Raw genomic sequence first — 14,672 nt, 5'->3', positions numbered from 1 at the left:
CTCCATACTCCTACAGGCATCACCAGCAGGAGCTGCCACAGTCACTCACATACACAGTGTCTGTAAGTTTGCTGTAAGAGCAAAATGTTTTATCCTTTCCCAACAGGACTGGCGCTTTGCCTGCCGGCGAGCTCATCCTTACAGCCAGTGCTACACATAAAACCAGAAAGCAGATATAAATGCTTGATGAACTGTACATCAGCAACACATTTGTACCAAACAGCCTTCAGCACTTTGGGTAGAGAAGACATAATATCACAATCCTCAGCAGTAGGATCATGGACAGCTTGCCTAATGTTAAACTTGTGCATATGTGAAGACAGGAGATGGCAGATAAGAGGGAAGCTGTGAAGCCAAAGAGAAAACAGACAGAAAATGAACCTCAGTTATATTCTTGTCTTGTACAACTGAATGTTGAAACTGCTGTGTTGGCCCAAGGCTTTTGTGGAAATATAAGCGGTGTAAATCATGGGTGTTTGTTGTCATTTTGCCTGTATGAAAAATCCTATGCATACATGCACACACACGTATGCACATGCCCTGTATCATATCCTGCCTTTCCTCCAGGAAACAAATAGAAAAAAAATATTCTTGAAAAGCACTTCAACTTTTAAGTGATGACACCTGCAGTTATTACAAGTTTATACCTTCTAGGTGCTTGTAGACAAGAAAGAGTCAGACTGAAAATTAGCTTTGCATTTCAACACACGGGTGATCTAGATCTGACAGCAGCATAATTTAGCTGTGGTCCGTGGCAAGGACAGCTATTTGTGGTAGTGACTGTCTGCATACTCATCAAGCACCAACACAATGAGACTCCACTTGTGAACGGGATCTGTGGTCAAGACTGAAATCAAAGGTCCAAGAATCTAGATAACCAGCTGGGCCAACAACATTAACATCCACCAGTTTCTGTGGTTAAAGAGAAGCAAGCAGTGATACAGCAGCCAGCACATTTGGCCACCCATCAGCCTGGACATCCAAGTGCCTCCTCAAGACCATGGCAGTGGAAAAGCTGCCCTGGGCACATCTCCAGAGAGCAGTCCTGGAGTCCTCAGCTCCTGCCTCAGATCAGTGATGCTCTAACCACACCGGTGCTCTTTCCTTGCTGCCTGGGCATTACAGAAATATAATTACTTAGCTCCATTAGATAATTTCTTGCCCTTGGAGAAAAATTAAAGTATCTCACTGGTTTGCAATACAATTTTGTTTGAGCTACGGGTATGCAGACACTACCCTGCAAGAAGCTCCTTAGATATCGCAGACAGACAAATACACACCCACCTTTACTAAACAGACTGGTTCTGTGGGTGGCCCACATTTAAAACCATTTGGTGTCATGTGCATGTATAAAATCATATACATACCATATGTTTTATCATCACTGGGGCCAAAATGAGCCAAGGAAAATGTACTGAATACTCATATTGAGTAATTTTTTACCACCCCTTAAATAATCTAGAAAAAAGAAGAGGGTGGGAAAACTGCTATTAGCTCTCTCCCAAAGTTAGGGTGCAACAACCATGCCCATACAGGCTCTGTGCCTGTATGAGTCTGCTGAACCATGCCTTAAACACCAAAGTGGGAATGACTTGTTTGTCAGTTTCTAAGGAAAGAGAGGCCACAGAAACACAACAGGAGAAAGCCAGACTGCACTAACTGCCACTGCAGGGGACTCTGCTCCTAACCCGACATCCAGGAGGAGGCTGAGCCCAGCAGAGGGGCTCGGGGGGCTGCCTCCCCAGGCAGCCAGCACAGATGCTGAAAACACTGACCTGACAGAAAACGCTTGTGAGTGATAAGAGAGATGCTACTTGTCCTCGCAGGACACCAATTATATATAAGGATTTGCCTAGTTTGGAAAATCCCCTTCTTTGTCTTTTTGGAGTTCTACTCTGGCACACTTCACAAAGCCCAAATCTGAGCGTGGTTTTGCTCACTCCTCCTCTCCCTCAGTGAATCCAGACTGGTCCAGAGTCTTCAGTTGAACCCCGACTAAGTGATGAAGCCTTAGGAGCTGGGATCTCAATTTATTTGTGCCTGTGTGAAATTAAAACAGCACTACTGGCTTTGCTGATTTTTCTGTAAAACCAGATTCTGGCCCCTGTATAACCAGATTTTTACTTTTTTTTTTTTTTTTTTTATGTGAGAACAGCTCTTTCTCTTTTCCTTTTTCCCACTGAGCAAGTAAGTTATGGTTTCTGACTGTGCCAAATAAAACAAAGTTATGCATCGCTGGTCCAGAAAAAAGAAATGTCCTAAAATGATTATATCTAACAAAATTAAATTCTTATTAGAAAAGCAATGGCCTGCTGGTGTTGAGATAATTACACTGAGGAAAATGCTAAAGAGAACAGTTAATTGGAACTGGATAAATTTAGCTAGTAATACAAACAAACGTATGTTGCCAAATGGAGATAGAGGACTCCTTCACGATCCCTGTGTGGGTCGGTGTGTGTGGAGGGTTATTGGCAGCAACAGTGGTAAATAAATTACCATATTTCTAGAGGGTTTGTAAAGATTAATAAAGGACAGTGCATCCCTCAGGCTGTGCCATGGCCATCTGCTCCATTATTTTTCCTTAATGCTCTCAGACCTGAATTCTGCAAATCCCGTGTTAGTTTTCTTGCCGAGCTGAGCACTGACAGGGAGTTATCCCTGTCAGTGCTAACCCCACAGTTACGTGTTGTGTCTCGCAGCCCCTGTGGACGGTCTCCCTTTGCCCTTGCTCAGCCCCTTCCTCTGATGCCTCTCTGTTCCTCCACCTAAGCACCTGGGAGCTGTATGAGACCAGATGCTTCTCCAGCTGAAAAGGGCATGGGGGATTTATGGCCTGGTTCAAAACTATAGCTGGAATTTGTGTCATATAATCAGATTGCCGACTGCCTAATCATTACTTACTGATAGCTATTTAAAACCTAGTAAGTCTCCCTGCTAACAACATCCCCCCGCCCCTGGGCAGCCAGCAGATGTTTTGCAGAGCACCACTGGGCACAGCTGCTTTCTTCCCGTCCTTGAGAAAGCCATCATGCTCCCAAACCCCGAGTCCCACCGTGGCCCAGGCATCCTTTGGCGAATCAGTCGCTCTCACCCGTACCCCAGCTGTGTTGGCTGTAACACTGCGCAAAAGGGACGAGCACGAAGAGTGATGCGATGCAGGGTGGGAACAGGAGGCAGCAGACAGGGCGGGCAGAGCCAGCGCCCACCCAAACCTCGCTCCTCCTGTGCCCCTTGCACATGCTCTCCCACCCGTGCAGGGAGAGGGCTGCTTCTCCAGACAGACTGCCCCGCAGAGCACCGGAGGTTGGGAATCTCTAAAACATCATCTCTCTCAAGGGACTGTGCTCGTTTAATGTCTGAACAGTACATTAATGTTAATTAATGTTTGTAAATGGCACAACGAGCATCTGTCACCCTGGTGCTCCAACACTCTTTGGATACATCTGCTTTGCTTTAGCCTTTATTTAGCAGAGATTATGTGGTATGTTTGAATTCCAGTAAGATTAGCGTTGAATATACAAGCACACAGTTAGGTCTGTTTGATTGTGTGTTACATAGCAAACCTGCAAATGTTTCAAACATGCCAGGCAAACAGTGTACCTAGTGCCCAGCACAGACTTAGACTTGGAGGAAAGCTTCACAGGCTGGGACACAGCCAGGAGAGCTGGGGCAAGCAGAAGGGTGCAGGATGCTTTGGTTGTATGAAGAGCAGAGCTGCCAGATGTGCATCTAAGCCCAAGAATACAGACATTTAGGACCTGTTTGTTTCTCTATCCCCCCCCCCCAGACTTTGAGAAGTAATTGTATGGCAAATTGTACTGCAAATATTGGAGAAGAAAATTGCCTTTCCTGACAGGTTAAATGTATTTGGAGACTTTATCATAGCTTCTTGGTCTATTTATATGCAGTGCAATTATTTTTATTGCATAGGCACAAAGAATGGGTAAGTATGCATAAAACATGCAATAAATAAATAATTCAAGGCTAAATCTTTCTTTTATATTAGAATACCAAAGAGATGATGAAAAGCATAACCCAGTGACAGCAAAATTTGGATTCAGTGAGCCCTGAGATACCTCTCACACCTCAGAAAAACACTTTTTCAGATGAGACTGAGTGTGTCTCATACTTATGAGACTTAACTCCCTGTGTCTGACTGGTAAAATCAGTTTATTCTGTGGTGATTTCTCCAGATTTTCTCAAACGCCTTTGAGAATTAAAGCCTGAATGTTTTTTTTTTTTTCTTTTTCAGAGGCAGTAATGGAAATAGGTACAAGATATTATCAGATAAAAGTCTTTTCAAGCAACACTTTCTGAAAATGTTGAAGAGAATGACTTTCCAAACTGAGTCCTAAGGATTAGATTAACCACCCAATTTTCCTAAAAAAACCCAGTTGTACGCCCTGAAATAAAACAGAAGGTATGAAATATATGAATCACAGGAAAAACACCAGCTAGAAGAAGCATACTTTCATAAAGTCTGGATGAACACAAGGGCAACAACTAGAAAAAATTACATAAAACACTGTGAAGGAAGCAGTGCTGTCAGAGTTCCTCCAACCCAGATGCCAGGAGGGGTGAAGCAGTGGTGATGGAGAACAGGACGACGATGGGCTGAGTCACGGAAACCCAGGCATTTATCTACCTGTTCTGATCTTCTCAGGGCCATCCACCACTATCTCCTCATTCAATCTGTCCTCTTAACACTGCTTGCGAGTAATTTCTCACTGTGGAAAAAACCAACCCCAAAACAACCAAAAATTGTCACAGAAATTCAAGTTTCTGCCAGCAGCCTTTAAAGCCCAGGTCTGAGTCTTGGCAGGTAAGAGAGGAAAGGAAGACATGTTGCTCTTACTCACATCAGAGTGAGCACTTGGAGCTGACCTGAAAGTTGCTTGGAGATGACTGCAGAATACTGCAAAAATTAAACTGTCTGGAGGCCTCTTCAAATCTCAACTAATGTTTGCAGAGGACAAGGGAGAGATATGTTTTGAAAGCCTGTAGTCCAAGTCCCAAAAGGAAAATTTGGTGCAGCAGTTGGAAATGAGGAGACTTTGCTAGCCTGTTAAATCCTAGCTGTGAACAGCACGTGTTGGGTACACTGCTCTTTTGGGTTAGAGGATGGTTACTCTGTCAAGTCATTAATCACTATTAGACTGCGCTGTCAGGTACCTACATTTTAACTAATATGCACCAGAAACAGCACAACTTTTTAAGTTCAGTCTGCAAAAGGAAAAGGATTTTTAAAATTGGCAAAGTGCTCAATAAATACGTGGAATTTAGAAAATTTTTGTACTCATATGTATTCAAATGTGACTGAAGTGTGGGTATTTTCACTTTTCATCTCTAGCACTGACATGAATTGAGGTGAAAATTTTCTCCTTGCCCTTCTCAGGATGGCCACAGACCAAAACACACCTGGAAGTGATGTTCCCAGGACAGTCACAGCAAGGGGCTGGCAGACTGGGAAGAAGAGAATGCACATTTAAAAGGTGGGATTGAGCCTTCTTTCAGTATGGAAAATGGATCTGTTATTTTGTATCTGCCACTCCACCCAAGCTGTGTTGAAAATCCCTGTTGTCCTGCTTGCTGAGGAGGTTTGGAACAGCAGCCAAATTCATGGCAGCAAGAGTAAATTAATCTCTGCAAAAAGGACACAGGAGTGAAGTGGGATTGTCACTGGCTCCAGGTGACCCACAGCATGACATAGCACAAGTGTAATATCCCTATCCGTGTAGCAAGGAAGACACCTTGGCACATCCTTAGGAAGTGGTAAAGACCAAAATCAAAATGTCTAAATGTCTATGTTCTCCCTGACTTCTTCCACCCAAATGCCTCCTCTGAGAGATGGAGGGAGGGACCTCATGTTTCATTTCAGTCAGAAAATGGTTTATTAAACAGGCCCAGGCCCAACAGGAAAAAAAATAATGTCCTTGGTCTTTGTTAATGTTTAGACCGGACAGTGTTGACAGGTAAGAGGTATCATGTTTTGGATCTGCAGGCATCAGGTCTGCTGCTTGTGTGGTGGAAAGCAATTCTTTTATATGACATGTTTTCTGATTTACCTAATCAGGCTGCCAGACCATGCCAGTGAGCAAGCACTGCAGAAATGTAAAATAACATGTGCGGTGGAAATTCAGGAAGAAAGAAAGTCTTTTTAATAGAATGTTTGGGACAGGAAAGAGTTCATGAATTAGCACAGAAATTCCCGGTCAGGTTAGGGCAGTTTCTGCACTCAAGGACGATGTCCAGGTGCATATTCAGTGATGGCTACAGTACCCTACTGGTGTCCTACCAAGTTGTATTTTGAAACTCATGTTAATTGGTCAGCCAATCAGTCAGAGGAAGAAATGCAGCTTTAAGAGAGGAAGATGACTACGGACAGACCCACCTCCATAATATTTTCATTTATAGCAGTTCAGAAGAGTTAGTCCAGAGCTAGTCAGGTGCTACAGGAGGCATCTCGGTCTGTCTCAAGCACCATGGTGGGTAGTCTGAACTTGATGTTTGGTCCTGGGACAACCCAGAAGCCTGTAGTCTTGGGACTCCATCAGATTCATACTGAGGTGTCTGATCAAACAGAAAGTGATGAAAGCCACGCATCTGACTTGGGATTCTCGTCTTCACATGAGACAGAGAGATCCCAGGCTTTCTCTTTCAGCTGACACTCACTGTCAGCACACACAGACATAATTGTGCCTTCTTGTACTGGGAGAAGAAATACACCTTTTAAAACATCTAAGATTAAATTCTGGCTTTTTTCATGTCAGTGGCAAACCTCCAAATGATTACCCATGGAGTCAAAATAGCATCCAAGATTGACTTCTACAGCAAGACTGAATGGCTAGGAGAGCTATGTAAGCCCTGCAGAGATTAGATGACAGAGAAAAGTTTCTATGGCAAATTCAAGTGCCTTTGGAGAGGAGCAGCCTTCTCAGTGATGTTGCTGTTAGTGCTCTGCTAACTGTGCTGTGTGTGGTGGTCATTGCTCTAACAAGCACTCAATAAAGCCATTTTGATAAGAGAAGCAAAAACACAGTTCCGGAGAATTATGTAAAATTTAGAACAGCTCTGCAGCTAGTCTGCAGAGGCACCATTCTTCAGCATGAAAGCATCAAGCAAACGATAAAGGCTGCGATAATTATCCATGTCAGGCTGCATCCAGCCACCAGCTTGGAGAACCTTTTCTCTTCCCCTTTCTCTGCTTGAGAGCAAAGAACGGCACATGTATGGTAATCACATGCGAAAGAGAAAGAGCATTTGTGTGTCCTGAAATAATTCCCTGACATCTGGCAATTTCAGGTTTGTTGGGTGTCAAAAATTGCTGCTGTGTTTCTGTATCCCAGACAGTGCAGCTCTGCTCCCTCACCCCTGAACTCTCAGAGGTCTTCAGCACACCCATCACTCAGTAATGAATTAATCCTCTGCTTCTTGTCAAGCAATCTGATGCTGTTTAGTCTAACATGGCCAAAACTGTGGGGATGGCGAATATGGGGGGATTTCTTTCTGTCAGTGCATTCATGAGGAAGAAGTTTACAGGCATTTTCTGAAAAAAAAATTTTTGCTGTGACACTTAACATGATCTCAACCTCCTTCCAATTCAGAGCCATAAACACTTTTTTTTTATAAGTTTGGCACCAAGATTGGTGGATGTTGGGTGTTTTTAGCCAATGTGTGTGTGTATTTTTCCTCCTACTTTAAGAATCTTTCTAATCCTGAAGAAATAGGAAGAATGTTTCTGGACAAGCAACAGGTTCAAATACACACTCAGTAAGCAGAAATCTTTAAAAGTGGGATACTTTTATCACAGAAGGCCGAGCCACTTAAACGGAGTGATGCTGATACAGGACTCATTCAAGCGCAGGGTCTGTCACCCTCAGACCCCAGTGCAGGGTGTGCTGCACCTTCCCCAAACTTTCTCAGAACACAAAGGGAACAAGTTTTGAGAATTAGTCTCCTCCAAAACATGGCTACAGTTTCTGCTTTCTTTCAAGACAGCTATTCTCCTCTTCTGTGTAGTATTCTAGTGATTAAAGCATTGGCTTGGGATGGAGTGGGGGTCCCCCGGCTCAGATCCCTATTTCCCTCTGTCCACAACAAGGGGAACCATCTGTGCATTACTGTAGGCAGAGACGCTCACCCTTTGCTACGGCAGCTCTACATCTGGCAGAGAAAATTCAAGACTCTGGGCCATAGAAAAAAAGAGCATAGAAGAAAAAGCAGAGTTGTAGTCCTCTCCAGGTGTTCACACTCTGCTCCAAATGTATCGTTTAGTACAGAATAATCTAATCCATCTTGGTTTAGGGGGGTTTTGTTTGTTTGCTTATTTTTCCATTTCCAGTTCCTTCTGCTGAGCAGGGTGTTTGTGAACTCTGCCTCAGGTCTGTTTACACAAAGAAAATCTTTCTGTACAAACCTGTGATCTCTGTTCTGTATCCCTAAAAAATTAACAATGCATTTTGATAGCCATAGACCCAAGGCTGCCCCCAACCCCTTCGCCACCCCCAGGCGAGGCTGTCCCAGGAGCATGGGGACCAATGGGGACAGACAGCAGGAGCAAGAGCTCATGACATAGCAAAGGGCAGCACAGGCAGGAGAAAGGGGACAGTTTCCCTTCTGGGCCCCCCACATGGGCGTTCCCCATCCCCTGCGAGTGTCAGAGAGCAGGGGGTAAAGGGGTGGGGGAAAAACAATATTTTCCCTTCCTGTCCTCTTCTCTACATGACCCCCTACATCTAATTATGAGCCTGAAGAATCAAACTCCAACATTTTATATAACAAGGCCATATCCAAAGCGCAGTGCATAACATCTCCTTTACTGGTAACTGGCTCAAAGTGGCAATTTGTCAATGTTTTTAAGATAATGAGCTTCCTATTTGTGTTCCAGCCATCTAAACTTCCAGATAAGGAAATGCACTGTAGCTGTTACATGTCAGCTTCTCTCTGGAAACAATAGTGCACGTTTCAGTGGCCCCCTTTCCACAAAAAAGGAGTCCTGCCTGTCAATGGAGAAGTTAATCAATTATCTTTTGAAGTCTGGCCTGGGTACAGAGTCTTTGGATGAATGATGCTATTTAAATATCAATTGTCATGATGATGAGAATGATTAGGGTTATTCTGGCCAGATTAGTAATACTAAGTAATAATACTTATAAGAGTATTGAAATCTCTGCGCAGGACTCAAATGAAAGCTCTAAATATTGCTTATTAGAATAGCTGGTCAAAATGTTTTCTTCTAAGTATCTCTCCTGTGAAAAATTCTTGCTATTCTGTATGGAAAGTTCTGCCACCTACCCAGAAAAACTGCAGTAAAACAGAACTGTTTGCCATAAATTATTTAGGATTTTGGCTTCATTTTAATTTTGTAAGAAAAGTTTGAAAGAAAAGAAAGTTTCCGGGACCTCTCACAAAGCCTATGCACCCTTTTCACCAGCTTTATTTGCCTCCTTGTTAGCAGTCACTAGTGGAGATGGGCAAATGTATGCCTTAGAAAAACAGCCCATAATATATGGTTTGCTCTTTTTGCTCTTTCTCCATATAATCTAGTAACATATGCCAAAATGTGTCATTTAGTAATATTGGTGTTCATCTGCCTGTATGGCTGCTAACAGCACGAAGAGCAATTCTGTTAACACTTGAAAGATAATGTCAAATATTTTTTTGACAAGAGAGAGGAAGGCAGATAATTTAGTGTTTCAGTCCCTGGGAAGACAGGGCTCAGCACAACACATCAAGCCCTTCACCAGCCAAGCCTGCCCTGCAGCCCTTGGCAGGGAGCAATACCTGACACTGTGACGGAGTCTCTGCTAAAGCATCCTGTGCACGATGCACCTCTGCCTGCAACAGCTGCAGCTCTTTCCTTTGGATTCATCTTTGAGGTGTCTTGTCTTTAAGGAAGAAACTGTGCCACGTCTAATCAGTAATGCAAACAGAGCTGTGCTGCAAAGCAGCTGAGAACCTCTCTCGATATAAATCTCATTCCTTTCAAGTTTTTCTACACTGATGACGATTCAGAGAACTCTTTCCAAAATCAGCCACGGAGAGAGATTTATTGCTCTACAGTTCCCAGCAGGTCCATATTTGCCCTTTGGCTACTGCTGACAAGCAACAACACTGAAGAAACTCAAAGCAACTGTAACTATTCTCTATGCTCGTGTGTTCATACCTGTCCAGAGAGATACAGCACAGGTGCAGGATTGACGCTGTGGTGAGCAGGACATCAAGGGACGTTCGGACCAGGCAGAACATCTCTCCATAAATCCAGTTGTCCTGAACCAACTCAATGGCTCCAAATGGCATCACCAGCACCGACACCAGCAGGTCCGCAAAGGCAAGGGAAACAATGAAATAATTGGTCTTGATTTTCCTGCAAGACAGATCACAAAATTAGGGCAGAACAGTTTCAGTGCAGCATCCTCTATATGAGGACAGAGATTTCAGCTTGCGTTTGGATCTAATTTGCTCCATCACACTAAAAGGTCCTCTCTAACGTACTCCTCACTTTATATGCTCACCCTTAGCTTGTTCCTGGTCTCTACAGCTAAATATCCACTGTGATCCCTGCATAAAAGCATCTTTCTTCTCACACAGAAGAGGTAAATAGATGCTCACAGGCCTCTGCATGTGGCTCAGCCTTACATCCTGCATTGGAGAGTTTGGGGTGGAGGAGGGGGATTTTATTTTAACTTGTAAATTGAGAATATCCTTCCAGAAAGCACTGAGAAGAATCTAGACTGAAGCTGTAATTTTAACTTGAAGAGTACTTTTTAAATCATAACAATAAAATAGAATTAAATCCATTAAAAATCCCACGCAGAATATGAATAGAGGCTGTTGAATATCTCACTCTGCTCCTGAGGCTAGTCTGACAACTCCCAGGGATAGCAGCAAGCCTCAAGACAGGAGATTTGCCTGTGAACCCCAAAATCACCGGCTGCATTTGCCAAGCTGCGGCAGTGCAGCACAACTGCAACAGGACCTTGACCTGCGTGGTTTTCTGATAGACTTGTTAGGAAATTTGAAATGGAAGAGGGGTAGAGGCCAACCTGCTTCTCCAAGAAGCTTCTGCTTAGCTCTGTTTTTCACTGATTTATCTGTTCTTTTACACTGAGAGTGATAAAAATGTAGAGGATGGATACTAAAATGATCCCACCGCCATGGTATAAATCCAAGTGGGGATGCACTGAGGCCAGTGTGGGAGTCTGACATCACCGTGGTGCAACGCACGGACAGAGACACGCTTCATTGCAGCAGTTCATGCCTCAGCTGTGGGCATGGGGCTTTTTAGGCAGGAATTTTCCCCTGTGCCTCCCCAGGGAAGGGCAGGCGGTGGCTGGCTGGGTGGGCTCACCTGAGCTGCCTGTCCCGGCACACGGCCACCATCACCAGCAGGTTCCCCAGGATGGCCATCAGTATAACGGCGGAGATGAAGGTGAGCAGCACGATCTTCTCCGCTACGCCGAAGCCCTCACTCGAACTGGGGAGCACACAGAAAAAAAGAGAAAATAAAAGAAGCTGCAGCGGCACTGGGAGGGGATCGCCTGGGCAGCACTGATGTGCCAGTCACGGGCACCCGTTTCGGCGAATGTGAGAGCAGCATCCCCATGCCTTCCACAGGCTGCTTCCCACCAAGACCATTAACAAAGAACATTTCATATTTATGGGGAAAGTTGTGAGGTTTGTGTTCATCAGCAGAAAGGCTACAGGCAGAGGATAACTGCAACACCCGTGGCTGCCCAGGTTGCCCAGTGGTGGGTAAGCCAACACGTACAGTGGAGGAGCCCACTTCCAAGAGCTGGAGTGAACTTTGTCTGATTTCTGAAAGTCCCTTCCAGTTCAGAGCCTCTGGGTGAAAATGTTTTCATTCTCTTTTCACCTCAATAAATAATGCTATTTTCTATGCAGAAGTATTTTGGTTTTATTTCCTTTAGTTTTTCCATTTTTTCCCAAGGTTTTCCTCCAGATGAGAATTTTACACCTTGCATTTTGAAATATTCTACATAATTTTTTTCCTTGTTCTCTCCTCCCTTCATTCTGTGCTACAGAACAAGAGGCAGTCTGGCATGGGTTTTTTTTCCTTTTCACTTGGTAACTTTTCCACAATTAGGGAAAAGAAAATAAAATTTTTTGCAAAGGAAGTGCCTAATTTCCCTCTAACCTGACATCAATAATCTCTTTCAGTTAATGAAGAGAAAGAAAAGAAAAAGTAAGGATAACACAAAAACACAATGTTGAACATATTTTACATCTGCATTTCTACAAATATCTTGTTAAATGTTTCAAAAACAGTTGTTGGGGTTTTTTTGGAGCCTGCAAAGCAGGGAGGTAATACACAGCATGCAATAAACAGTGTTCAGTTCCTCATAAAATTATTTTTATTACAAAATTTTGACACAGTTTTTCCTTTAAAGATATTTCTAATTATGTATCCAGAACAAAATGAATCCTAAACCTTTGCGTGCTTGTGTAACTTTCCCTATTACATTACATGGGTGAGAATGGGTGTTTGTTCATGTTATCATCAAGTGTAGCTAGAAATAAACTGGCATTAAGAGCAGCACTTGACACTAATTCAGCAGGGAAATTTCTTCAGAGCGTATGAAGCTGGTATTTGGCACCCAAGATTAATGTTGTGAGATTGTTCAGGTAATTGAAAAATTGAACTGTTATTCTGTTTAACTTTCTCTGGGGTCATTTTTTATTTACTAAATACATTCCAGACTTTTACACTTTATCTCAGTGAATTCTCCTGATTTTGCCAAAGCTAAAGAAGATTAGAGACTGCTGAGGTCCTGCCTCCACTACCTGTGCCATTTTAATAAGCTTCTAGTGACTGACTTCACCCTTACCCTGCATTGCAGAACATCCACTTAATGACAATCTCAATTTTTATCCCTAAAAGTGATGCCACTTTGAGTATAACGTTTTTGCCCACTGCCAGATGCACCAGTGGGTCAAATGGCAGCCTGCTGAAGTTGGACAGTATCTTAGGAATTCCTTGATTTTCAATTAATGCTTATGAGCACATAAAGAAGAGGAAAGGAGATGCCCTGGCTTCACACTAGTTTCACAGAAAAACACAGCACTAGGCAGATATATGCAGGCTCAAAATCAAGCTGAAATATATGGCTATAAGAAAGAGGTCCAGGGCAACTGAATATCCTAGCTTCATAAATGTACGGCCATATGCCAAGTAGTGCTTTCTCACCTGTGAGAGCGCAGGTAGCTTTTAATTCCAGATAATCTCCTGTGTTAGAACTAAGAGATTAATAAATGTCACATAGAGTGGACAGCTAGGTGTATCCCACCTCTCTTACAAGGTTTACAGGCAAAAAGTCCCTGAGCACTACCGGGCACGTGTCCTTCTGGAGGTGGGTTGCTGGGGTACTAGTGTATCAGGAGAGGGGATACAGGTGGCTCAGGGCGAAGGGTTTTGTCTTGTGTTGGAATGAACGATCCCAGCCCACAGACAAAGGCAAAGGCATGACTGATTCTTTTGCCCTGTCGGTTTTCAGTGCTAATGTCAGTAAATCCACTCCTGATTAATGTAGGAAGATCTCTGGGGTTATGTTGAAGGGGTCAGACATAGCCATGGGTTTGCATCCAGCAAGACACTTATTTCTGTGCAAGCCAATTATAGATGCTAAGATAGGAGAAAGGCAAAGTCAAGATGAATTTTTATTTAGCATCTGAAAGAGTTTGCACTTAATTAGGAAGAGTTGTCTACTGAACTTAACACGACTTCAGTGAGGGCAATTAAGGCTCCAAGAAGCTGAACAAATCCTGCAGTGCATTCGGAAATGTTGACAAGGCTCTGTCTGTACTAAATTGGCTTTCCCAGTTTTTATTGGGGAGCATTGCTTCCTGACACCTTGGGTCATTAGTTCTTGGACAACTCTTGCAACAAGTGGATTTTGTGTCTGCAGTTCTTGAAATTATACTGCAGTTGCTGCCTGTATATTGCCTACACTGGTCCAGTCATTCTTCCTCCCACCTGACAGTATAAAATCCCTATCGATCAAAATGATCTGTCTCATCCATCATTCTGACAGTGGCCTGTAGGAGGCGAAATGCCTACATGCATATAGCAGTGCCTCCCTTGCAAGCTATCTCATGCCGCAAAGGTCTGCGTCACAGTGGGCTTGTGTTTAACAGCTCTTGGTGGAGTCCTGTGCCTTCCCCTCTCTGGTCTGTCCTTCGAACTCTCAGTACATGTTGAACACCATCTCTGGGCAGCTTTCCTCCTTGATCTCACAGTAACATGCTAAATGCAAAATCAAGCAAATGGCATCAGTTTCTGTGCTCCTCAATCACCAGTGACCACCTCAAATTGCATACAGAGATTCTTTTCTCAAAACTAAAGGTAACTGGCATCTAATGCCTTATCCTAACTCTAAAATCCCAAGCCACCCTGCAGAACCAGTCACTGGCCACACAGCTGCTCCTAAAATAGGATGTCACTCCTTCCCCCTGCTGGAACTCACTCTCCCTGTCGCCCATCCATCTCCACATACATCTGATGTGAAAGACCTCCTCTTCCCCAGAAGCAAAGCCCTGCGTTGGAGATTTTGGAAGGCAGGAATCTGGGAGCTGCCAACACATGAACCTGCACTGCAGCAAAGTCCTTTGGAAAAGGATGACCAGCTGGGAGCGGGTCCTTCCCCGTGGGCACC

General features: G+C 43.7%; 1 protein-coding gene across 1 annotated transcript in view; it reads right to left on the bottom strand.

Moving 5' to 3' along the window:
- The window catches only part of HTR4 (5-hydroxytryptamine receptor 4), a 142,107-nt gene that overhangs the window by 64,175 nt on the left and 63,260 nt on the right, over window positions 1-14,672 (bottom strand). Inside the window, exons 3-4 of the mRNA XM_074838983.1 lie at window positions 11,351-11,476; window positions 10,166-10,366 (exon numbers count right to left, since the gene is read on the bottom strand). Of these exons, the coding sequence (XP_074695084.1) occupies window positions 10,166-10,366; window positions 11,351-11,476 (327 nt within the window). The remainder of the gene's footprint in view (window positions 1-10,165; window positions 10,367-11,350; window positions 11,477-14,672) is intronic.

The sequence above is a fragment of the Strix aluco genome, chromosome 13 (genome assembly GCF_031877795.1).
Source record: "Strix aluco isolate bStrAlu1 chromosome 13, bStrAlu1.hap1, whole genome shotgun sequence".
NCBI lineage: Eukaryota > Metazoa > Chordata > Aves > Strigiformes > Strigidae > Strix > Strix aluco.
Note: the sequence above shows the minus strand (reverse complement) of the source record. Positions and strands in the feature narration are given on the sequence as shown.